Source organism: Canis lupus, chromosome 6 (genome assembly GCF_003254725.2).
Source record: "Canis lupus dingo isolate Sandy chromosome 6, ASM325472v2, whole genome shotgun sequence".
NCBI classification, from domain to species: domain Eukaryota; kingdom Metazoa; phylum Chordata; class Mammalia; order Carnivora; family Canidae; genus Canis; species Canis lupus.
In genome coordinates, this window is record NC_064248.1 from 74,242,407 (window position 1) to 74,269,865 (window position 27,459).

General features: G+C 38.9%; 1 protein-coding gene and 1 long non-coding RNA gene across 3 annotated transcripts in view; one reads left to right on the forward strand and one right to left on the reverse strand.

Moving 5' to 3' along the window:
- NEGR1 (neuronal growth regulator 1) overlaps window positions 1-27,459 on the forward strand; it is an 813,773-nt gene that overhangs the window by 624,990 nt on the left and 161,324 nt on the right. For both annotated transcript variants that reach the window (XM_025417983.3, XM_049111800.1), the window contains exon 6: window positions 15,863-16,014. In XM_025417983.3, the coding sequence (XP_025273768.1) occupies window positions 15,863-16,014 (152 nt within the window). The remainder of the gene's footprint in view (window positions 1-15,862; window positions 16,015-27,459) is intronic.
- Window positions 1,133-3,330, reverse strand: LOC125752097 (uncharacterized). Its single transcript, XR_003124448.3, has 3 exons — window positions 3,041-3,330; window positions 2,001-2,148; window positions 1,133-1,417 (listed from the first exon to the last, which is right to left on the reverse strand). It is a non-coding gene; the product is annotated as an uncharacterized LOC125752097 (long non-coding RNA).

The following is a 27,459-nucleotide window of genomic DNA, read 5'->3' on the forward strand; positions in this document are numbered from 1 at the left end:
AAAGGGCCTGTCGAGAAGATAAAATACATGGTTAAAGGACTAACCAAGGGGATTTTAGGGCCACTGTAACTTTAGCTCTCTATGATTGTCCCCTTGAGGAGCCCCAGGACAAGCCTTGACAAGAGCTGTTGAACAAGAGAAGACAGGACTTGACTACTTTCTCTTTACTTTCAAGCAGTGGGCTCCTTCACACCTCTTCAGCTGCTCTTATCAAGCCATCAAAGAAGAGGGGGACCCCTGCGGGTTAGCAGGAAGATGTGATGCAGAGGGGAGGATGTTATCTGGAACATATATTTTTTGCCTCAAAACTAGGGAAGAGTGTGTTCAAGAAAATGTTAGGTTGGACCATATGCAACTGCCATTTTTAGTCAAAAAAGCTCAATATTGGCGATTCCATACTGTTCGACGTGTACATGCATGGGGTTTACTTATTTACATCGTGACTCGTGACTATTGTCAGCTAAATGTCTGAACTGAAAACTAGTGAAATGAGGTAAGAGCTGAGATGTTGCCGTAGTGGATGACAGTGGATAGGACTTAGCAGGTACTTTTTTGCTTAAACTGTAATCCAAAGAAGATTTGTAGAAGAGCTTCCCCCTCTCAACGTCAGCCTTAACAACCAAGGATATCCCATGACTACCTCATTGGATCTGAGTAACTGACTCTGCTTTTGTCTACAATTATTTGCAACTATTTTTATGCAACCTCTTCTACAATTTGAGGCGCTCAATTTTTAACTCTTTTGACTATTTAATGTTTTTACTAATTCTAAATCTACCTCTTTGTGGCTTCATTAGAAGCCCCATTTTTTACATACTTGGAATTAGATAAACTAGTCTGCAGTCACCCTTGTCCTATCATACAATATTGTATATCAGCCAATATAACCTTTCTCAGATTCTGATAATCCAGATTCAGAAGTTCAAGTTTGGGATTATCTATATAGACAAACATCTAGAAGAGTGGTTCCCAATCCTCTGAAAGTCATGAAACCCTTTTTTCAAATACAATCTTATGTGGAAGCCCAGTAAGTAATATCAATGAAAGCATGACTTCTCTCTCGGTAGATGAGAGGTGAATGGAGTTTCAGTTCCATGGTCTCAGGGCCCTCCCTTGCAAGCTCCCCCCACCCCCCAATTCCTGGTTCCTCCACAAAGCACAGTTTAAATAATGACAAACTACTTTACATATCTCTCAAAGTCTCTTTTGAATCCATGTCATATCTTTCTTACAAGCTAGCAGAATTATCCCCAGTAGTACAAGTGAGAGCTCCTTTGTTAAAGTCCTTTTGGTTTCCAGTGTTTTGTGAAATGATGTCCTGAATTTTTTTTTTCTATTTCTCTCTCTCTTGTTCTTTCCTAAATTCAGCAACCATTGTCATAAAAGGCTGCAATAATCCTTAGTCGACTTTCTTGGCCTATAGCAAAAACAGCAAAGGACCCATTGGTGTCCATAGTCATAACTTTAGTGACTTTTTTTTTTTCCTACTGGAGAGGTGGACTATAGCTTTTATTACATTTTCAAAGGAGTTCAGAACCACTGCTAAAAAAGGTAGATTGATTCTCCCCAATCAATGCCCTTTCCCAACACACTCACACACCTAGAGAAAATCTGAGAGCTGTGAAAATCAAATGCACCGGTCAAAGGCAAACACACTTTCATTTCAGAGTGAAGTATACATCTGTCATTTGTTAAGGTTTTATTTGAGGAAATACTCAAATTATCAAATACCACAAGAGTATATAAAGTCCTCTCAAAATCTCAGTGAAGCAAATTTGAGAATGTGCAAGGAGTAGGAAAGGGAAGGGTTCTGGTTGCTGAGTGGTGGTTGTTTACCTTCTGGGCCCAGGCCATTCAAATATTTATCTCATTAAAATGAAAAATGATGTAAAAAACCTGCTGTTGGACTGGCAGTGTTCTAAATTGTTAACAGACACTAACCCTTTTTGTTATATTTTCACACTTATAACTTCTAAGATAGATACTATAATTATTCTTACCTTTTGCTTGGGGGAAACCAAAGCACAGAGTGTTTTTAATTTGCACAGGTTCATAGAGTAGTGGCAGAGCTGGGATTTGAACTCAAGAAGTCTCGCAAGTCTTCATGCAGAGTCCCTGCACCTAGTGTAGGTCATGGCACTTCAGAGACTATCAAAAATAATTTGAAATGTCAGTGTTAAATGGCAAGGGTAAGGGCATTGCAGGTCATTTATGAATTAGCAAAATAAAAGACTGCACATACAAACACTCACACTTTCTGAATTTACTTAGTCAAAGACACAGAAATAATGGAATCAAGATAGACACACAGGGAAGAAACAGATACAGCACGTTCCCAAGCTGTTTTCTTGACCTCCAGGTCACTAACAGAAACACGAAGCTGTCAGAGACCCTGTCAAAGTGTAGCAGAGTTTTTACAAGATCTGGAGAAGTTGTATTTCCTCCAGATATTTTATACTTTGAGCTTACAAAAATATTCAGGAATAAGTTACCCTCTTCACTTCTACTTAAGAGAATGTTTATAAAAACTCATCTCTTTTAAATTAAGATCTTCAAAGCCAAAGCTTTATTCAAATAAATATAAACAAATAATTAAAAAAAGGCAGTACCTGAACATCCATAGTCTCATCTCTGCCTCTAGTTCTTCCACGACCTATAAAACCCATGTCTGTGTGCTGAGAATAATCTCAAAACCTTAAAACCTTGCAAAATAGAGCACATTTTTTTAAAAAAGAAAGAAATAAATGCTTGCTGAGGACAAAGCACTTTCCAGGTTCTTTAAATTCTTTTATCTCACTTACTCTTCAGACTTCTGTGAGACACAATTTATTGCCCTTAATTTACTGATGACAGAACTGAGGCACAAGAGACTTAACCTGTCCAAGAGCACTCAGATTCAAAGATGCCATCAAGACACATTTTATCATTAACCTCTCAGTCCAAATTCTTTCCCCTGTATACCCTGCCATCCTTAGTTATCTACGGCCAAGTAACAAATTAACCCCAAACTTAGCAGCTGAATCCAGTAAGCATTTCCTACCACAGTTTCCGTGGGTCAAGGTGGGAGCAGCTTAGCTGGGTAGTGATGACTCAGTGTCTCTCATCAGGTCCAGTCAAGTGTCACTGGTGCTGGTCATCTGAAGGCTCGACTAAGGCTGGGGGATCTGCTCCCAGGGCATCTCATTCACATGCCTGGCAAGTTAGTTCTTGTTATTGGCAGAAGGCCTCAGTTAATCACCACTAGACCTCTTCCTAAGGCTGTTTGTCATCTTGACGTGGTTGTTAACTTTTCCCAGAACTAGTAATCCAAGAGAGAGTAAGTTAGAAACTGTTTATGACCTAGTCCCAGAAGTTATGTTCTAGAATTTCTGTAACATCTTATTGGTTACACAGGGTGACTCTATTGAATGTGCAGGGGCAAAATAGGGACACGAATATCGAGAGCTGAGAATCATCAGATGCTATCTTCAAAGATAGCTTCCATACTGTCTCCTTCAGGGATAACACGGATGACAATAAAAAGTACATATATTTACATTAGAAATATTAGCCATTTGGGGATCCCTGGGTGACTCAGCAGTTTAGCGTCTGCCTTCAGCCCAGGGTGTGATCCTGGGGTCTGGGGACCAAGTCTCATGTCAGGCTCCCTGCATGGAACCTGCTTCTCCCTCTCCCTGTATCTCTCTCTCAGTCTCTCTCTCTCTCTCTCTCTCTCTCTGTCTTTCATGAATAAATAAATAAAATCTTTAAAAAAAAGAAATATTAGCCATTTGACATTTAGTTTGTTAAACTGTTTAGATAAGCACCATGAGAATGACTAAAGTTATGTACTTATTATTAAAATATTATCCTTTGGTATAAAATGGTTACTTTTTTTTACACTACAGGCCCTTTTAGCATTCCTAGGAGGGACAATGCTCACAGACTTAATTTTACTTCATATACATTTTAGTATTAAGAAAATCAGGGTTCAGAATTCAATGATATGGAAAGCAAAAAATATAAACTTTTATCTTGGTAATAGAGAAGATATATAAAAAAGAAATAGATTCCTTAAATCCAGTGCAGGGCACTTTCAGAATAGGCAAAGTCCTATGAAGCAAGTAATGTCTTTGATGACATGAAATTAAGTTAATCTATGGCTTGAGAGGAAGAGTGTATTTATTTAGGATTAAGACTAAAAGTATAAACTAAATTGTAATGGACTAATGTTTAAATAGGCATTGCAAAAACTTGAGTTTTGTATTTTTTTTTTTTTTGTGAAGATGGCATTACTATCTTGTAGATCAGTGGTAAACAGTGGTCCACGACATTTTCAAAATATATATCCCTATGAATAAAACTTTAAACTTAGGAAAAATTACCAGTATATGCATACTTATTTGTAAATTGTGCATATGCAGTTTTGAACTAATATTTGGCCAACATTAAATGACCTACACCATATAAAATTTAAAAGATGAGATACAATTATAATATAAATGGGCATTCTATCATTTTCTTTTCAACTCCAACAGATCACTCGGTACCCACCTTGGAGCACTCACCCTACATTTTGGAGACTCTTGTAAAGTATGTTAGTTTATTTACAATAAGGAATTTTAAGGGATTTTCAAGGGCAATTTTAATGACATGCAAATTGTACCGTACATGCTGACTTTGCAATCTTATAACACATATAGCTCTCTATATACTCTCCTACCCATTCCTCACACAATTCTAACTACATTTTTTAAATTTTTTTTTTTTTTAATTTTTATTTATTTATGATAGTCACAGAGAGAGAGAGACAGGCGCAGAGACACAGGCAGAGGGAGAAGCAGGCTCCATGCACCGGGAGCCTGACGTGGGATTCGATCCCGGGTCTCCAGGATCGTGCCCTGGGCCAAAGGCAGGCGCCAAACCGCTGCGCCACCCAGGGATCCCATAACTACATTTTTTAAAACTTAATTTTATTTTAGAGACAGAGTGGGGAAAAGAGAGTGCGCTCATGAGCAAGGGCAGGTGGAGGAGCAGAGGGAGAGGAAACAGAATCTTAAGCAGACTCCATGCTCAGTGCAAAGCCCAACAGGGGGCTTGATCTCTTGACCCTGAGATTATGACAGAGATGAAATCAAGTCAGATGCTTAACTGACTGAGCCATTCAGGCACCCCATACAATTCTAAGCAGATTATACCTAAGGAAAAAAATCTTTATCTCATAAAGGTAAAATGACTTGTTTAAAAGAAGTAAGTGGGAAAGCTGAATGGGAAGTAAAATCTAAGTTTAAGGAAACCTTCATAGTGGGTGATAGATCTGCTTTTGGACTTGGCAGTGATGGTTTCACAGGTGTACACTTACCCCAAACTCATTGAGTTGTATATATTAAATATGTGCATCCACGTATACACATACACACACATATACATACACACACACACACACACACACACACATATATATATAAATCATACCTCAACAAAGTGATTTTCAAAGATTTTATTTATTTATTCATGAGAGATGCACAGAGAGAGACAGAGAGAGAGAGAGAGGCAGAGACACAGGCAGAGGGAGAAGCAGGCTCCATGCAGGGAGCCCAACACGGACTCGATCCCGGGTCTCCAGGATCACACCCCAGGCTGAAGGTAGAATTAAACTGCTGAGCCACCTGGGCTGCCCTACAAAGTAATTTTTATTTTTATTATTTTTTATTATTTTTTTCAAAGTAATTTTTAAAAACAAAAACAAAACCAACCCAATTTCCTGAGTCTTGTGTCAAGATATCCTTTTTCTAGATTTTATACAACTTTGATTATTCAGAAGAGACTAGAAATAAATTAATTCTCTCTCTCTCTCTTTTTCATCCCCTTCTTTCTCCCTCTCTTCTCTTTTGCAAGGCCATTCTTACAAGATTAAGCAGTTACATATTTTTATTTAGAAGGGTACAGGAAATAACCCATTACCATCCCATGTTAAAAATAATCTTTTTTGATGACCTGGGATTTTATGCATTTGTTAAAAAAATATATGCATTGGGCACTTAACTGTGACATAATTGTAAAAAGACTGAAAATGAAGTAAATTCCTGCATTGAAGAAACTTCTTTTTCTAATATTATTTCACTGTGTATCTATAATTTTATTCTGATGCTATGTCACTCTTTTTTTTTACAGCCTAAATCTTGTCAGTACAGTTTTGTTACCCCTGTAATGACTTTATGATCATTGGCTGGGGAAGAGATAAAGGCTAAATATATGAAATAAGTGAGAGCATTTCAACTCCGGGAAATGGAAAGCACATGTCCATATAAGACAGACATGCAAATTATTGTATATAAAACTTTGGGCCAGCCAAGCAAAATTGAAAGTGGGCTACCTCAGTTTGCATTCCCTGACTTAGAGCTTACAGTTTGTCATAGAAATCACCAAAATGAAATAAGGACCAAGTAAGAAGATCTTAAAGGAGCCCTAAGACAAGTCCGGAATAGTGCACAGCAGGGGTCCTTCACCTCAAATCAGAGCATTAACACATACTTCAGGGAAAAGGTAGCTTTTATGATTGATACCAATGAGCACTATTTCCAAACATTGCAAGGAGTCAAGAATAATCATAAGCAAGGAAAGAACATGGTCATTGTGATGTAGGCATTCTGTGGAGAGAGGTATTTTTTTATGCCTTGAGGTAGAGGATGTGAAATCAGGTGTAACAGGGGGTAGGGTTAGAAATGCATTTTAGGGCAAGACTTAGAGCATTTTATTTGTTCTTTTTTTAAATTTTTTTAAAAATTTAAATTCAACTAGCCAACATATAGTACATCATTAATTTCAGATGTGGTGTTCAGTAGTTTTCAGTTGGGTAGAAAACCCAGTGTTCAACACATCATGTGCCTTCCTTAATGCCCGTTGCCCCATTACCCCACCCCCCACGCCCCTCCACTCCAGCAACTCTCAGTTTATCTCCTATCGATAAGAGTCTCTCATGGTTTTTCTCCCTCATACAAAGGGCCAACAGACACAAGACTTGGAGCCCTTTACATGTCATGATAATACATTTAGACTTGATTCAACAGGCTCTGGGAAGCCACTGAAGGACTTTTCAAGGGTAGTAAACATATCCATTCCCTGTCTTCACAAAATGTTTCTCAGAGCAGTTGGGGATGGGAAATTTACAAAATATGGTTTAACTAGGGTATTAGTTGTGAATTAAAAAGCAAGCGAGGAGGGGTACCTGGGTGGTGCTTTCGGTTGAGCATCCAACTCTTGGTTTCAGCTAAAATCCTGTTCTCAGGGTCATGAGATCCAGCGGCACGTAGTAGGACTCTGTGCTCAGTGCCTGAGTCTACTTCACATTTTCTCTTCCTCTCCCTCTACCCCTCCTACTTGTGTATGTTCTCTTGCTCACTCGCTCACTCATTCAAATAAATAAATAAATCCTTAAAAAAAAAAAGCAAGAGAGGAAAAAGTTAATATTTGTATACTTCAGTGATTGGTTAGGTACACAAGGAAAGGACCATGGGAAGATGATTTTAAGTTTTCCAGCTCAGTGATAAGGTGAATGGTAAAGTCGCTGAGTCTGGGAACATAGGAAAAGAGATTTGGGAAAGGTTGCACTGAGTCTGGTTTAGAACATCCTGAAATCGAGACGTTAATACTACACACATAGTCCACCAATAGCTAGATTTGGGTTGTGTTCTTTAAAATTCACAGTAATATTTCCAAAATAAACATCCGATCTTATCACTTTATACCTAAATCTCTTCAAGGATTCCTGAATGTCCCTAGAATCAAGTCCTAACATCCCAGTTTGGGTATGGGAGGCCTTCATATCCTTGCCCCTATTGACCTGTCAGGCTCACCTGCCATGTACCATCTCGCAATGGCGTTAGAAGTGTCCTAAAATATTTTAGTTCACAAACTGTGACATGATCTTTATCTTTACGGCCTTTTCATATGTTGACCATTTAGCTCATAAGCCCCTCCCCCCCCACACCTACACACACACACACACACACACACACTCACACTCACACACTCACACCTATCCTGGCCTCCTTGGGCTGGCTGCCTTTCACTGCTCCTTTAGTCTCCATCCAGATATTACCTTCTCTCAGAAAACTACCCTGACCCCTTTCTACACAGAAAGGAGTCTCTCCAGATGAACTGCCACAGGCTTGCCTCTATCAAAGCACCCCTTAAACTATACTCAACTTTGTTACCCGTCTCTCTCCTCCTGAGCCATAATCTACTACGAGCGAGCATCCCTCCCTCTTTGTCACCGTGTTCCCAGCAACTAACATGGTGTTTGAAATACACTCTGTTGCAAAAATGAGGTGTGGCCTCTTAATCACGATGAAGGATAGCCATTCTTATTTTAATTCATTTTCACACCGAGAAGACAATATTGGTCCCATATTCGTCTGTTACCTTAGATTGCAGGGTACTGTCAACCCACTCTGTGACTGCAGAAAAGAAGCTGCTCCCCGTTGCTCAGTTCTGAGGCCCCAGGATCTCTTTTTTTGTGGATGTGATCCCTGCAAAACGGTTGTGTTGGTATATTGTGGGATGAAATTTGACATTAAAATCATGAGCACATTGATATTAGAAAAGCAGTGCAAGCGGAGGGGAAGTATCTAGTCACAGGCCAGGTTGTCAGGGATACAAGACTCAACTGCAGCCAGAGGAGGATTGACACTTGCACTATAGCCTTTGTTTATTTGATACAAAGTTAAAGGCAGTCTCTTCCCTGCGTGAATCAAACTGTCACGAGTAAGGCAGCCCAAAGGTCTCTAATCTAAAATTATTAATTTCATTAAAATTGATAAAGTAAACAAGACATACATTTTAAATAGCCTAATAAAGTCTAAAATCATTAAAATGTCCTAATATATTATAATACATTAATTTATTCAAATGTGCAACTAAAGATAGATACCCCTTGGGGCTGAGACATTGATGCATGATATTCTTCAGTCTGTTCCTAGGAATAAGTGATATCATATTGTATTCAAGCCTTAAGTAGCAAGCAACACAGTAAACCAGGAGGTTGCTATAGCAGCACGTTCACATCAATTTTCATTTCTTTCTGCTATCTAGCAGTTCTTACTCCTCCTCCTTTTTACTCTTATTTATTTATTTTTTTATCTACCGGAACATCTGTGAAAAACCTAGATGAGGTTGATAATGCACAAGTAATTGAGACTGAGTTTGGCACGTCTTGAAATCATGATGCTCTGATCTTTCCAGTCACTCTCATAGATCTTTCCTTTAAAAATAATTTCCTGTATTTTCAATATTTAATATTTTGCTGCCATCTGAGAGGAAATGTATCTGTTCTAAGAAACAGACCCCATCATTGAACAATAATAACACCCATCACATTTCTAGTGCCTACTGCATTTGATATATGTGTGTGTGTATGTGTGTGTATGTATAGATATTGCATTTTGTGCATTTAAAAACCATTCTTACACCAACACTTTGAGATTGGCTTCATTTTTTTCCATTTCCCAGATGAAAAAACTAAGCAGTACAAAAATGTAAAAGCATAATTTATTCAGTCAAGCATACAATAACTACTTAACCACATACCTATTAAGTACCAACATTATGCTCCGTGCTTAAAACACAATGAATAGCAAAAGCTAGGAAGCTTGCCTAATGGAGTTGCACTCTAATGGGGAATATGGATGGAAATCAAAAATCATGCAAATGTATGAAGACTTATACCTGAAATGGTGTGGTAAAGAGAAATTTTTGACGTGATGATGGTTTGAGAAACTCAGAACGGACACAGTAACTCCATAGCATCACCAGGACTCAAACTTTAGAGGCAGTTTTGAACTTACTTAAAATTATTGTGTTCTTGCCACTCATCTAGGTTATGTGTTTTTTTTTTTTTTCTGCCATCCTTGACTATATTCCACATATACAGTTATGGAAAGAGATTTACTACAACCGAAATATTTAATGAACACAGGGGAAGAAAAAAAAAAAAAACAATAGTCAATGCTGAGAGTATGTGTTGTCTGGCAGGTAGTTTGAGGTGGAAAGAGGACAAGAGACCACTTCATGCTTCTCATCTTAAGCCTGAGTAGCCTGAAAAGGTGACTCCACTGGGAGCAAAAGACAGTTGCTGTAAGAGACTGATGGGCATAGCTAAGCCCCACATAGATAGTTAAGAGGCCTCTGGCCCAGGGAATCTGCAGATAGCTAGCTGAACTGGACCCTACATTTTTTTTTAACTTTCTATCCCATTAGATTCACCCCACAGGTTGGGCCTGCCTTTCCTGGCACATATTACTTGGTTATTTCGCTCCCCCGGTTCTATTCCCTGGCTTGACTTAATTTCCTTGAACCACTCATGATTTCTGACATGTCTTTCCAAACTCAAATACAATATCCTAGTTTCTACTTAGTGATTTGAATACCAGTTGCTACTTTGGGACAAGACCAAGAGTCAGAAGCTCTGGAATTTGAATGTTGGTTCTACCACTTACCAGATGATAGAAGATAACTTAATCTCCCTAAACTTTTTTCCCCTCATCTGTAAAATGGGACTAGTAATGCTTACCTCTTGGGCTTGCTGTGAAGATGAGTTGATACGCATTTGGAAATGCTTAACTGTTTTCTGAATGTCAGTTTCCCACACTCGTCACACCAAACTTTTTGCACAATGTTGAAACTCTTTAAAGTTAGGTTACTTCAGTCATAAATATGTTGAGTACAGCTAACATTTTCCATATACATAAAGTATTGCTGCTTACATTGAAAAGGCTAGAAATACAGCCATGATTCAGAGCCAAAATATATGTTAGCTAGAAATCTATCACCGGGAGAGGCATTGAGATGTGTTGTGCAAAGACCTACTTGCCATCTCAGTGTCATCATCACATTTTTAAGTGTAGCCAAGTCCTCAGACAGAACTCTGTCCTATTTATCTTTTTCCCCCTCTGGTTCTTACATCCAGTACTTTCAGGCTGGGAGATATTTAATCATCATTTGATGACCAAGTAAAACTTCATTTTCATTAAAACCATATCACCTGTGACTTTTTTACCATCAACCATGATTTTTTTTTTTCTGAAGCTCTTTTTTTAAGTCATATTCTTAGCTCTAACCACCTCCTGGAACTCGGAAGCCTGCAATCCACTGTTGGAACTTACATTCCTTCTCTTCATACATAGAATTCTTATGATTCAAGAACTCCTTCTGCCCCCTACTGTCTTCCATCTCTGCTATGCTAACCACCCAAAGATCAATTAATAAGACAATGATAATCTTATCCAGTTATATGACATGATATATAATTACCGTATTTCTGTGTAATTCTAGCTCGATAAGAGATCTATTACCATTTGCAAACACCTCTCCCACTCCTATTTCAAGTTACTTTGATATTTTAAATGTTGTTATCTGACAGACTTATGTATGTTTCCTCTATGAGCAATGAAGTATTTCAGGGACTATGCGCACTTGAAAGCTTGTTTCTCCAGAATATTTATTGTTACTCCTGACCTGGAAGGGCAGATAGTAAACAAGAGTCCCAAACTGTGTCATGAGGCTCGATTTATATATAAAATGAATGAGGCCTGGTATAGCTGTTCATTTATTTTTGCAATCTTAACAATCAGTGCCAATGGCTTTGTTGTCAATTTTGCTGTTGGACGTTGCAGTGGACTCACCTGTCCATCCTACTTACTGCCTGAGAGAGGCTCTGATTGTAAAGTTCGTGAACATTTCATGAACCAGATATATGAGTATCCTCAGTTATTAGCATGCTTTCTATGTGCCACTTCTTTCAGACTGACACTTGAAAATATAAGGGACTGTTCTAATTCCAAACTAGTCATTTGGTCAGGCTGTGCTGTTTATGAGTTGCCTGCAGCATCTGCTGGCAGGGCACATAGCCTGTGGTTCACAGATTTATGAAGCATTAGTGAAAGGCAGAAGGAAGAAGAATGAGGGCAATGGTCCTCAGTATGTGTCTCCATCCTTCTGGGCTGCTATAACAAATTCCATGGATTGGGTGGTTTTTAAACAACAAAGTTATCTCATAGTTCTGGAGGCTGGAAGTCCAAGATCTAGGTGCAAGCACGTCCTCTTCTGTGTTACTAACCTCTTATTGTATCATCAGATGACCAAAGGGGCTATGGGAGCTCTCTGGAGGCACTAATCCCATTCATCTTGGTTTCACCTTCATGATTTTTAAGCACCTTCCAAAGGCCCCACCCACTAACACTATAATCTTTGGAGCTCAGGTTTTCAACATATGAATTTGGGAGGACACAAACATTCTGATCCTAGTGGTATGCAACAAACTACCATAGGTGGCAGAGGGTAGAAGACAGCAAGGTCCACAATAATAGAAGGATCTCATAGCCGAGGGGTCCACTGAAAGGTAAAAACACAAAAACTAAAAATGCTTGGGGATTTCTAGGCAAGCACCAAATGCTGCTGATCTACTTCTGAGGGAAGGAATACCATGTTTAACCACTAACTCAACAGAACTGTTTTCTCTCTTTTGGGGGGAAGGGACTATAAGAAAACATCTCTTATTCTCTAATCTAAGTCAATACAAGAATGATTCTCTTAGAACTTGAAAGATTTATTTAGGGAAAGTAGAGAACTCCAAATAAGGCAATATTCCAGATTTAGTTCTCTGGTTTTATTGCAAGGTATATTGTGAACTATTGCTTGAATTGTCACTTCAAGATTTCATATCACTGATGTAAGGAAGTCTGGTTTCAAACAAGTCTGAGATGGATATAAAAAATTCAGTGGGGCCAGGGATCATTCTGTTAATAGGCTGATATGTACATTTTTGAAAGCTATCAAGGAATTTCTTTAACACAGAGTAACAATTAAATTTCTCATTTATATGTATTAATAAAAATGATTTTCTTTGTAGAAAATATAGGTATATCCAACCATTTGGGAATAAAATTGTTTCATTAAAAAATCATCAATTAAGGAACCCTTTTATTATTATTTTTTTTTAGTCAAAGATTGAAATTGTATTACAGACATACATGATGGGACTTATAAGTGTGGTTTAAATTTCGATAGTCAGTAACTAAGGATCGAAGTATTCATCTCAACAGAGTCCCCATTGTGACTAAAATAAACCCAATTGTAAATGCCTGTTTATATATCTGATTGATTCTTCTCTTCAGCTCTGGCCTTCTGAAGGGCCTTGAAAGATCTTCAAAGACATGTGCTGCCCAGCCAAGTCCCTAATCACCTAAGCATAGGATTCATCTTTGTAGCAATGACAATTTTCAGAATTGATTTGAATAGCTGAGAAAGCCCCTCACCCCATGTACCCTCAGGACTCCGTAAGAAAATCATAGAAGTAAACCTCCAGAGATATATATACCATCTCAGAAGGCATTTCCCCTCAAGCTCGGTTTTGGAAAAGCTGTCTCAGCCAGCTACTGGGTAAAGATGGGTTCTTCCAGGGTATTTGAGGAGTCAGCATTTATAAAACTCCCAATTCTACAAGAAAGTAAGTTTTGGACTACTCCAGTAATCTCAGAAAGGTAACTTCCTCTAGAGGAAAGACAGTCCCCCCAGGGGAAGGTACTTCTCTTTTTTATTGGCCATAATTACTTGCCAGACTGAGTGGAGCAGCAGGAGTTGCTGCTGCTGCTGTGCCATTGATGTGCCACCCAAGAGTGGGCCTACACATCCAGAGCATGGATAGGCTGCGTGATTTAGCAACATCTGGGACTTTGCCTTCAGACACATTGAAGGGCAGAGAACTGAAAGCCAACTCAGAAAGACAGCCCAGAGGAACAGAAGCAAATAGTACCATCAAGTTACTGACTATACTCCCTTGAGAGTTTCTCCCCAGAGTCAAGCCAAATGAAGACCCTGACTGATTTCTTCTTAACTCTTCAGCAGCAAAATGAATCTGAGTTTTGGTAGGTGGGGCACAATGGAGATTTAGTAGTCCAGGGAGCTGCAGAACGTGTCCATAGTGTAGCTGTGGATAGATAGACTTAAGCCATAATGCTGAAGCTTCCTGCACAATGAGGCTGTGGGGTGTTTATACATAGTATTCACTAATTTGTCAAGAATAAAATTACTAATGTGATGCAGAAAAATATGCAATAATCATGATAGTATTTTGGCAATAATGTTGATAGATTTGCAATATGAGACAGGGGAGTAAAAATTACTATATCCTTGATATTTTATGACCTATTTTCTTGTGTCAGAGTTGCAGATCATTAGGTTTATTGCTCAAGTTAAAGTTTTTCAATGTTTATTTAACTCAAAGTTTTATTAATCTGATTAAAGTTTGAGTTTTGGATAAGTCAAATTCAGCTATTACCTGAAATATAACTAATTCCCAAGGTAATCAAGCATGGCTGCTTATTTTAATCTGCATGTAACTACAGTATATTTTATCTGAATTCAGATGCAAGTCACATAATGTAATGCAAAGGAGTTCAACCTAAACTCTCAGGGGAATGCCATTTATTAGCATCTTTGTGATTAAAGAAATATTTAGTACTAAAACTTGAACATATTAAGAAGGAAAAAAACACCATGCCATTTGGACTGTGAGCTTTCATAGCCCATATTGTGATCAGCACGTCTTTTCATAGTAGACTTTGGGGTTTTTTAGGGAGACATTATCATCTGGTTGGCATCCTCATTATTTCAGAATTCATCTTTAGAAAGAGAATTTCTTGAGGAGGCTTACCATTCTCTGCGATGTGGGGATGTGATCCTAACTCTGTTGATCTATGAACTATTTATTGTGGACCATTAAGTACTATGCAGGACTCAAATATAAAATAAAGTATGTCCATATGACCTTGCCTTTTGAGGAATTTAAAGCAATTGAACTTCCTTGGGTTAAAGAGACCTGTGTGCACAGAAACTACTACAGAGCAGTTTGGTTTCATAAATCTCACAACAATTTTGAGAAAAACATGCAGAGAGAGAGCGAGAGAGAAGGAAGAGTCATTTAAGGAGCATTAGAGTAGGAGAGATAGGACACAGATCAGACCTGAGCGAGGAGGGAAGGTTCCAGCTGGCAGAGATACAAGGGGCTGATGACCACTGGATGCAGATCAGGAAAAAGAAAGCAGAGGTGGGCATGGCAAGCCCTGAGGATGGTGACCCTCTGCCAGCCAGCCTATCTGAGAATGAGGCCTCTGCTGGTAAGCCTGGAGACAGATTGTTGGGTAGTCAGAATGGAATTGGGGAAAATCGAATTTTATATGGAGGCCCAGAAAGGTTAGAGGACTCTCCCAGTCACATTCCTAAGATGTGGTCAAGGTGAGACTCAACTTGAAATGCTCTCAATGCTAGACAGCTGCTTTTCTTCCTAGGGTTACCAGCAAGTCACCTGTCCGGGTTGTACCTAGCAGCAGCAAAGCAGTGTCAGCCCTAGATTCAGAACTATCCTGTCACAGTTGTGGGGTTAACTTTCACCGGAGTGTTCCAATAACAGCAACTGAAATGGCCTAGACGTATTCTAGGCAGCTTTTTAGAAACCATCAGCTTGTGTTTTTTAATAAAATCATTATATTTAATTTGCTTTGCTCTTTCTCAACTTTAACAGATGAGGCGCCATGGCTGTGGTGTGTTTAGTTTTCTAAAATACAAATCAATGTATGACTAGGACATGCAGAAATCTAAATTCAGTTTGTCGTAGAGTACAAATAATCCCGTAGTAACAATCTACAGCTGTCAAACAGCCTCTCCTCCCCGGTACCTACTAACGTAAGGAAAATATAATTGCACCATTATTACATTATGTGCTAACACTTGTGTGGCCAAAACTGTCTTTGGGTTGCCATGGCAACGTCAACTAAGATAAAACTAAAAATGGTATTCACGATGCATATTTACCTATTTTGTCTTCTAGGCTCTTCAATGGCCAACAAGGAATTATTATTCAAAACTTTAGCACAAGATCCATTCTCACGGTTACCAATGTGACACAGGAGCACTTCGGCAACTATACTTGTGTGGCTGCCAACAAGCTAGGCACAACCAATGCGAGCCTGCCTCTCAACCGTAAGTAACACAGTGTTGCCAGAATGCTCCCAGGGGCCCCTCGGCTCCTGTCCATCAGCAGAGATAAAACGTGAGAATGGCCTATGTTCCTTTTAGAACTCAGCCCGATGGGACACATCCCATACACAGAGGAAACCTGGCCCCTAAGTGGTATGAGTGTTTGAGAATTTTTAATCCCTTCTGAAGTCTACATGTGTTGAGAAAAATGTCTTAGAGCTGAGAAAAGGGAAAAAAAAATCCCTAAACAATAGGACCCTCTGAAAAATGTCTTCTGACTGAAGATGGTTTGGTGGGCTTTTGTTTGTTTTTGCTTTGTTTTTAAAAATGCATGACATTATCCTTAAGCATAGGTTAATTTCAGTTGAATTTGCTCTTGGTTGGTTTTCTTTAGACATTCATCTGGAAATAGTGAGAATTTCACATGCCATATATAATATGAAAGAGTAAGTAAATGATCATGGACAGAATATTTTATCCTATATGATAATGTTTTTACCTAAAACTGTATTTGAAATACAATTTAAGGTTTTGCTAAAGTAAGTACTATATTTCTAATATATCTTGGTTCCTAAGGACTAGAAATGGAACAAACTTGAGGATTAGTTGAAGAGAAACCTGAGCTGATGTTTTCTCCCACGATTGCTTTCAGTGCTTGTTGGAAGCTGAATAAACCACACATTTTCATAACCACAAAATATTCCTAATTTTGAAGTGGAGTGTTTCTCAAAGTGTTCAAAGATTACACAGCATAGACTGTCTTTTCAGTTCCACAAAGTTATGTGAATCGTCCTTATCTTTTACAGTTAATATTTTTATAGTAAGCTGACATACATGTATTTGTGTTATCATCCTGTGATAATAAGCCGTCTCTGAAAATTGTGAATATTGTGTAATTCATCACAGACATGATCATGTCTACTTTGCCGATGTGAAGATGGGATATATAATACTCCTACTACTTAAAAATATACTATAAGAAATTTCATGATTTATGAACTTTGAACTACCACAATTTAAGAACTTCTGATTCTAGATAAAGCATATTGGTTGTTTGTAGAAAATAATCATTTGAAAATGATTTGCCCTATGCACACTTTAAAAAAAACACATCACATATTATTCCAGCTTAACATTATTTAATATTTCTTAATGCCCCCACTCTGAAAAATACTACTTGCCATGCTATAGCCATGGCGTAATAAACTTGCTTAAGTTTCTTCCATGAGGAGGATTTATTTAGTGTAATTATGAATAATATAAGCCATTAAAAATATTACAGCAGTGTGAATTTCAATTTAATGTAAATATTGATACTTCTTTGGTGTACTATTAATATTTTAAATGATTTAAATATTCAAGAACCTGAAAGAATAAATGAATTAAAAAGGCAAAGTAAAGAAAAATTTAAGGCTTAATAACACATTAGCTTTTTGCTATTTGAATTTCTAAATCATATCCTGATATTTGAAACTGAAACATTAATAAAAGTGACAAATTAGGAACAAATGACACTTACTTAGGCATTTGTGGTACTCTGGCAACCTTACCACAGTCATCTGGAGATAATGCACTGCTGAAAGGGCTCCTAAACATGGTGTCTTTAGAATGTAGTCTAATCATCTTCCTTTGCCACTGGCTTCCTGTATGTAGATATTAGTGCAATTTGATTAATTTGTCAACAAAGACATACTATGCAAATCTTGTCTACGATTATGAGCATAACCATAGAAGTCTGGGAAAATGTCTATATATTCAGAACCCTTATATAACCTCATCTGAAGCTCTTATTGCACTGAGCATTCCTGTTTTTACAATAATTATTTTTATATATTTTTCATCTCTCTCCACCAAATTATGTTTGTTAAGAATATAGAATCAATACCTGATTCATTGCATTATCTCCCATATCACCAAGCATAGCGTCTGGTATTTAATAGGTAATTGGGAAGTCTTTAGGGAATAAATGAATTTGTTAAACAGTGAATGAGTGATTAAATGGCTAATGAATAAGTGAATGAATGAACTGGGGTTTAGATATAAAATGTGTATTTGTAATCTCTAGATATGCAAGGCAATACCAGAAGGATTATAAGTAACACTCCTTGTGAGCTTACTGTAGACCAGATCCCATTCTAATCTCTTTATATGAATTTGTTCACTTAATCCTCATGTGATCCAAAGAGGTAAATTTTATCATTGCCTTCTTATAGATGAGGAAACTAAGATGAGGAGAGATTGAAAGCTTGGCCAAAATCTAATGGTTAATAAATGACGAAGCAAAACCCTGCATCCCTACAGATTGCTGCAGAGCCCAAGTTTTTAACTCTTACCTTTCCCTGTCTCTTGCTTTGAATATGAAAACATCAGTGGAGTGAAAGATAAATCGCATCACTTGCAACATACTCTGCCAAAGCTAAACCTCCACATACAACATATTTGTCCTCCTTGTGTTTTTTTTATCAACTTTTCTTTAATAATACAGGGTGCTATACTTCAACATATAAAACTTTTTAAAATAAGTGTTTAGATGTAAACAACATATGCCAGATATCTAATTTAAGTATATGAAAGATGAATGGGCTGAATGTTTGACTAAAAGCTTATACAAAAATGAGACTCAGGGACATTTAAACATACATATTTATGACAAATTTTAAGTCTCTTTGGATGGCACAGTTACCCGACACAGGCATTGTGAATCTATAAACTATATTATGGGGAAAGGTAGCTTTCTTAAAGTTTATGTGATGCTAGCTGGAAAGTGCACTGTGTCACTGTGAGAAGAACTTTTATCAGAGCTTCACATGGTCTATGAATGGGAGGGTCTTCAACCTCTAAATTGATCCAAGACTAGAAGCCAATCCTAAGCTGGTCTAGTATTGGCCTATGACCAACTGTTAAAAATCTATTGCTGAAGATCAGCCCGTCCTATAGTTAAGGGAGTGTGTAAAGCTAGCTTGCCCATATTCTTATCCAGGAGAAAAGAAATAGACTGTGGGAAGTCTGCCACTTGTGTACGTGTTAATATTTGGAACATGCCATAAATAAGAATATCTTCATGTTTTTATGGTTTGTATCACTAAATAGTTCATACACTCAGAGACAGGGTTATCAGAAATGTGAGTTGCCTAGTATAGTGTCTATACATAGCAAACACCCAAATTGACTGCTTTCTAACAGCTTTAGCCACTAGGAATCAGTTCCCCATCCATAACCATTTAGGATGAAACTTAGACTGATACAGTCTACTCCTGGTTTGTGACAACCTAGATCACCAAGAAGACAGAAAACAAGAAGCTATAATTTAGAGCTTTTCTATAACTAAGATCATCCAAAAAAGAATGCAGCATTCTTGGGGGGGGGGGGTGTGCGTGTGTTTCACATAAAATGAGTCAAGGAGACCTTGGTTTGAATTCCAGTTTTACTACATATCAGTTATGTGTGACTTTGAGTAAGCAAATGCCAAAGGCTCAGTTAACTCATTGATAAAACGAGGATATGATAGGATAAAAATGAAACGGGATAATGCATGTAAAGCATTTATCACTCAGCCTGGAACAAAGTAAACAACAAATGTTAGCCATTGTTATTATATTATATCCCCTAATAGCACTCATTTCAAAAAGCAATATATAGATGGCTGACCTTATTTGTTAACCCAGAGCCCAACACTTTACTAAGGATTTAGAGGGTAAAGTGTCACTGGCAAGCCAGGGAGAAGTCATGCAAATCTGAAATAATGCCCCAACTCTTGCTCATAACTTAACCTCATTCTTGGTCAGTGAAGGAACCAGACTTTGTGGTGCTAATTCCAGATTAAATATGATGTTTGCTGCATCGAAGTTCAGACAACTAGAAGATTCAAAGAGTAAAGTCAAACTAAAACTTTCAGGCTCAAATAATTTATTGAATAGCAGCCTTCATTCATTAGATAGATAGATGATAGATAGATAGATAGATAGATAGATAGATAGATAGATAGATGATAGAGGTATTTGGATATGTATATTGACTGCCTACAATGTACAAAGCACTGTGCTCAATGTTGAAAAGAATTAATAGATCTAGAAAACCAATCCTCAGAGAGTTCTCTGATGAATGAGAGGAAAGGAATTAGAAACAGACAACTATAATGCAGTACAGTAATGGTGGCATACTAGAGCAGAGAAGAGGCTCTTAATCTGGTCTTGAGGGCCATGAAAGGACTGTCAACTAGAATAGGCAATGTCAGTATGAGAATTATAACCAAGATACAACTCAAAATACCACCATTGGGTCATTTTCAAAGGTCGAAGTTTGCAGGGTTCATTCAAGAACAATCAAGAGCACAGTGCACAGTGACACAAAGGAGAGAATCATCAACTCAGTCTCAGCGACTGATGGTGAGCTATAGAGATGACCCTTGAACAAAGGACGTGATAGGATTGAGCCTGGGTGTGAAATGGGTGGGGGTGGGGGGGTGATAATACTCTGGAATGAAGTAGCTACTCTAAAGACATGGCAGGCTGAAACAATCAGATACATTTGAAGACATAGTAGTACCTTTATAGGATTGGGGTAAAAGATGGGAGAAGAGAGTATTGAGAGATGACTGGACAAGTTGGTAGAATTAGGACAGGGGAGGCTGCACATGAGCTTGGACTTTATCTTTCTGGTTTTGGAGAGCTGTTGAAGGATTTTTGATAAAGGAAGGATCTGATCAATTTACTTTCTGAAAGACGTTCTTAAGTAATGTGAAGGCTAAACCCAGATATTAGACTTATAAGAAGAGAATTGCACAAAAAGGGGAGCAGAGGTGAAAGAGTAGAGAGAGGAGTTCATGACTAAATGTGGAGAGAATCTAGACAAATCCCACCATTTAGTTGGGTGAGATTAACCAGGATAGAACATGAGAGGAGGATTAGCATTTTCAGATCTGGGGAGAAGGTAGAGGTAGAAAGAAGAAAAATGACTTTAATTTTAGACATACTCAGTTGGAGGCAATCTCCAGAATGGAGATATGAATTAGAAGTTACTAGAATGAAGGTGGTAATTTCAGTTAGGTATGGCAAAGAGATGAGCAAGGACCAAAATCCAAGTAAAATTCAGCATTGAGGAATGAGCAGAAGGTGAAACATCCCTCAGAAGCTCGTGGATTCCGTGTGGGCAGAGATGCCCGACGCAGATCAGTGCCATGGAAGCCGAGGAGGAGACCTGTTCAAGAAAAGGGAAGGTCAGCAGTGTCCAACGGTACAGCAGATCGGAGACGTCTTAAACTCCATCACTGTCCCTGACAATTGGCAATTATTGGTGATCTTTGCCAAAGCAGCTTCTGTAGCAAATTGGGGGTAGAAGTCACGATGCTGTGGATAGAAAGGTGAAGGAAGTAGGTGAGGAAGTAGAGACATGGGCAGTGCACTCCTGTTTCCACAGGCGAGGGTGTGAAAGGAAGAACGTGGGCTGAAGATCTGCCTTGATGCCTCAGGGCCTGGTCTGCACTGGGCCTTGCTCAGTAATAGGCCCAGTGGCCGTGCGTACACCAAGCGCTCCCTGAGCGGCAGAGACGCGGCACCCCAGTCATTGGTGATCGTCCCTCCTGTGCTTCTTGCTCTTCTGCAAGCCTCTCTCATTCTGTTTGTTTGCCTCTTTCCTCACATCTTTCTTCAGTCCTAGAGAAGCAACAAAGGACTGATTAAAAATGAAGTCACCTTAAACCCCTTTGCCTTCCGTGGCCTGTGGACTTTTAGACTGTAATAGTCAGAGGACATCTCATTCTGAGCAGAAATGTTAGTCATCTCATCAGTAGAATGACTTTAGGTAAAGAATATATAGTTTCTCAAGTGAGGGCAAAGCAGAATTTTGTAGGAAAACTGTAGGAAACCTAGAATACAGTGAATCCCTCACCTTCTAGACCATCTGTCCAGAAATTTCTGAAATATAACCTGCCTTGAAAACATCTCTTAAAAAAAAAAAAAGAAAACATCTCTTAGTGTATGTGTGTGTGTGTGTGTGTGTGTGTGTGTGTGTGTGAAAGAGAAAGAGAGAGAGAAAGAAAAAAAATATATTCTGTGGATCAGTATAGACCAGCCTCAGGGAACAAGTGCTTGAACAAAATTAATAATAGATGACAGCATGCCAACTATTCATAGCAAAATTCCTTATTAAGTAAAAAATGAGGGATTCAGAACTATTTGGGATTTTATACTATTTTTCAGTTGTGGTTGTTATTTCCTGAACATGAGCAACTGAAAGAGATGATTCCTTTAAGTCTTTCCCTAAAATGATGTGAACAGAATGATCCCATCCTGCCATCTATGGGTTCAGTTCATCAAATTTACACCATTATTTGATCAGCAATTCAGTAACTGATTGAATTCATTTCTATAGGCAAAATATGTTGTATGTGCTTTGTTTCCCACCTTCTTTAAAAAAAAGAAACCGGATATTCATGATAGGACCCAAAGAATCACACTCTAAAGGGAAAGAAAGAAGATTAGTTAAGAAGAAAATCTTAGCCATATAAACAAAGTGCTTAAAATTCACATAGCTTTGATTTAATACACGCTTCTCCTGAGACCCAATCTATGAAAACATTGGGGACGAGTCAAGCTTTAATAGTAACAGAGTCCTGACATACAGGCCTGCATAGATAACGATGATATTGCTACAGTCTGTGGGCGCCAAATCCCTGTGTCATGTGTGTCCAAAAGTGGGGTGTCAAACCTATTGTTAGAATATAGGTCCTCATGATGCCATAAGGACTTCTCTCCTTCTGTGTGTGTGTGTGCGCACGCACATGCATTTATTCAAACAACAAAGCATTTGCCTCAGAAATATTACACAAAGTCTTCGAAAGCTTCACCATAACTTTGTCTTTTCCCTGCCTTAGCAACCCTGTGGAGACAATAATGAAGTTCCAATTTCAAATGTTTTATACAATCAGGGCTATTTAACTTTCTGGAAAATCTCCTTTCATGTTAGAGGCTCTTTCTTCCCAGTCTGTTTAATTTGATGGACACCTTCTCATTGAGATTAAAAAAATAAATTAAAAAAAAAGTCAGTAGCTGATACCCAAAAGGAAAATGGAAGAGGCTGTTGGAGAAAGTAAGAATGTGGCTGGCATCACAGTTTTTCCTTGTTTAGATCTGACTGAGGCAGGCAAACGTTATTTTTTGACTGATTTGTTGAATATGGAGCCAGCTGTGCCCTTGCAAGTAATATTTCAGCTCTCTGCTTGCTTCAAATGTCCCCACATGCCAGTAAGCAACTGTATGGGCTCTCTGTTACTTTTGTGTATTATAATAAACCCTGATTCCGTGTGAAAGGTGATACCACAAATTTGAATGATTCATATTTTAGATTGAAATTGATCTCCCCTCCTGGAGCTTAAAAGAGATAGGAATTTCATTTTGGTTGAAAGAGGCAGTAATAAATTTAGACGTGGTGATTATTGAAGACAGTGTGCTATGTGAGCCAACTAGCTTTATCCTCACAGCTTTAAGATGTTAATGGAAAGCCTTTCCTGGATGTTCTAGTAATAAATATTTGACAAAAAATCAGGTTTGCAGTTGCAGGTAGATTTTGATAGAGCTGCACCAACCTACTGAATGGCAACTCTGCTGGACTGGAATCCGCACAGACGTAATCGTCATACAAATAATGGATGTATACAAATGTGCTGAAATGCAGTAGGAGTGGAGCGAGAAGATTTTTTTTTTCCTCCCTGACCTTATGCCTAGAAGCCTTGTGTGTTCTCGAGAAGCTAGACACAAAACAGTCATCCAGTGCCATCCGTGAGAGGTGATACCCAACAGGTCGAAGCACTCAGAACAACTGCTGGAACCTATGATGCTCCCCTCCCGGTCACCGGATCAGCACGAGTAAGAGCCAACCCAACCCAAGTGTTAAAGATGCGCTAGTGAAGCCACGTCAAAGGACAGACCCTTAGAGCAAGAGCAGTCTTGGGTAGTACCTGGTTTTTTTCCAGCTTTTTGAAGCAGTGGATTCCTTTCTTTCCCCCAAATAAGACCTGGTACTCATGCCCTTACTCTGTAAACAACGATGAAGTTGGAGTTCATTTGCCTGATGGGGAGGGAAGCGTGGAAAAGCCTGTCTGTTCCCTCCCTCCCACGCTGCACAGTGACCCCGGGGCCCGGCCCACAGCCATGGGCCTGCACAAAACCAGGTTTGAAAGCTTTCCGTCTAGGAGTTCTTTCCATCTGGGGGTGCGGGAACTCCAAGTTGCGTATTGTCACAGCAGATGGAAAGCTGCAGCCGGCTCCGTTTCTCCTGCTCCTGGTGCAGTGCTCTTTCCACCACACAGGCCAACCACCGAAAGCTCTGGAAGCAAGCGGATCGTCGTCGCCCGTGCAGGATGTTGGTCGGTTCCTGCAATCCCCGTCTTTAAGCTTCCTTGTCTCACCTGATTTTTATCCGGTCATTGTGAAGATCAAATGATACAGGACATGTAAAATAGCAAATACGGTGCCTCATTAAGTGTCACTTTTCCTTTTCTTTCCTCTCCGGTACGGATGATGCAAATACTGAAGGGTAAACCAGTGGAAACTCAATCCCTGTAGCCCCAGGAACAGTGTGGCTTCATCTCAGTGGAGGTTCCAGGACGGCGCTGGTTCTTCAATTCATTTATTCATGTACTTATGTATATCGCTAGGATACTGTCTTTTTTATTAGAATTATTAATTAAATCAACCATGCACATAAGCATTCACTTGTAATGATGTAAAAAAAAAAAAAAAGTGGCCAGGTTGATAGAGAGGGTTGTACAAGATTAATTACTCTACTGATGTGTTTCCTTCGGGTTAAGAGGCAATTTGACAGCTGCATCCTCCAGCTCCTGAAGCTACACGTGCCTCCCGATGGCTGACGAGGGGTCAGTAAATGCCAAAGGGAGGATGGAGCGTTGCTATTTGCTGGTGCCATTGATCAGCCCCGAAATGTAGCAGGTTTGAGGGAATTAGGTACCAAAAAGATATTGAAAAATCAAAAAGAGTTTCAAACTCAGCCATAAAATTTTACTAGGGGTCCTAGGCTGAGAGGCAGGCTATTTAGGTTCTTGCCTTTCCTTGGAGAAGTCCTTACGTAAGGCACTGAACCTTCTGGCCTCAGTTTCCTCATCTCTAAAATGAGGGGAATAAAATAAATAACCAAATTCTCTTTTGGCCATAATGCTTCAAGAGTCTAGGAAAAAAAAAATCTATGTGTGTTTAAAAGAAGCAGTATTTACGTATTGACTGATATTAAAAACAGTTACACTTACCCCTTAACATAGTAGAAAGGCTGCCAATATTTTTCCCTTCTGTACGTTTTTGTCATTGAACCCGAAATTATTTTTTATTGACAGGGGAAGAAAAAAAAAGTATTTTAATGTGTTTTGCTCTGTGGCGAGTTTCCATAAAGTTTAGCTCAATAGCACTGCTGGCCTAATCATTTTGTCATCTCTACAAAGAATTTTACTCTCCAGGGAAATTTCCTTTATGTTCACAGTTTCAATTCTGTCGGCCAATAAACCTATGGAAAGGCACGAGAATAGATCTTCCTGCTTGCTATTTCACAAAACTCTGACCCTTATAACAAATCAGGCCAAAATGTGACCCTGTGTATATGGGAGTTGTGGCTATGAAGATTTTGTAAAAATGAAAAGGTGCCAGCATTTCCAGCTTGGAGAAGGTATTAGCAGCCTCTGGCTTCCTGAGGGCCTCAGCTGGCCTCCCCCCAACGGCATGGGGGGCCCGGGAGAGATTCCCCTCGCGGGGACTTCTCGGGTGGGCTCTCCAGAACACTTGCCCAGCGTGCAGTGTGTTCCCTGTAGCCGGGACGGGATCCGGGGCAGGATCCAGTAGTGTGAGCACGGCTGTGGCGTCGGGCACTGCGTCCCACCCCGACTCTGGGGCTGTGGTGTCTTCTCCTGGGAAATGCTGAGTCCTGAGAGAGAAGTGAAGGAGAGGATCATCCCCAAGTGCCAGTCTTATGAACCTTCCCGTTTCTCCTCAGGCCACGCGAAGTGCAATTAATAGAGCACATCACCATAAAGGAACAGTAAAGTGGAATTGGATTTTTTTTTCTCCCCTGTTTTGATGTTCCAAATAAAGGAAAAAATGAGGAAGAACTAATTGCAAAAGCAATATTTCAGTGGGCCACGCTTGCTCTGAACCTCTGTCAATTCTGCTTTCGTAGCCGTAAAGTGGCTGGGGAAGTGACTAGAAATGGCACATCCTCATTGACTGTGTCTATTCAGCATGGACTGGATTTCCCTACTTATAAATATAATTCAATTGAGATTTCTCTCCGGAGACACAAATGAGATATCTGCACGGTACATGTTTAAGTAAGATTTGGATAAATCAAGCAAGACTTGCTTGCGTGGAGATGTTGTTTCACCTCTGGCACGGCCAGAAATTCTTAGTAAGTTGGATTTTTCCAATTTTATCTTTTTCTTTTTTTTACAAGATTTCTCTTTCGATGATTTTAAAGCAAAGAAATAACTCGAGTAACCCAGCTCTAAAATGTGGTATTAGGTAGGTTGCATGCTCTTCAGTTTCCTTTCTTTGATTTTTTAAGTGAATCCAATTAGTGCATATGTGGAACAGCCTAATTAGTGAGGCAGATCATAATTCTTGTCAAAGAACCGTTAGAGTCACCACTCGGGCCCCTTAGAAAGAATTAAGTTTTCTAAAGTACTTCATAAGACAACATGCAGCATGTGCTTTTTCTAAAACTGGCGGGATTATAGTCATGTTTTAAGGATGAGTGGTCATACCTATAAGGAAAATTCATATTTACTCAAAAAATAACAATTTCTTGGGAGCCCTATAGCTTATAATAATATGCTTACCCAAATGTAGACAATATCTATACTTGAACTATTTAACTAAGCAAACACATTTTTAGGAAGACTTGCAAAAGCTATGAACGCACAACTCTGTGGTCTTGACTCTGCTGGAAAAAGATAAAGCGGAAGTGTTTATTTCTCTCAAGCTGGCGTATTGCTGTTGGAGTCCATATTTGACATCCTTTCTTACACCCATTTCGCTTCATACTTCAGAACCACCTGTATTTCCCCAACATCCCTCCTGCCAGCAGCACCTGAAGGAATGGGTCTCGTATGCCAAAATATTCTTAGACTGCCACACATCACCTCCATTCGAATCTTCTGTTATTTACTTTTTTTCTTTGTTAGCATATTCCCTGATTCTTCCTCCTTCTTATTCTTGTTGTTATATTTTCTGAAGGACAAAAGACATGATTACTCACATATTTTAGTTCTAGATTCACCTGCTTTCTGGATCATACCCTCTTTTTTTTTTTTTCTTCCTCTCCTTTTTTCCTCAACTCCAGGACTTCATCATCACCAAAACAGATAAATAGATGCTTCTCTAACCAGAAATATAAATTTCGGAACGGCAACAAACAGCCCCAGAATGGGCAGCTCAAAAATTGCTTTTGAGA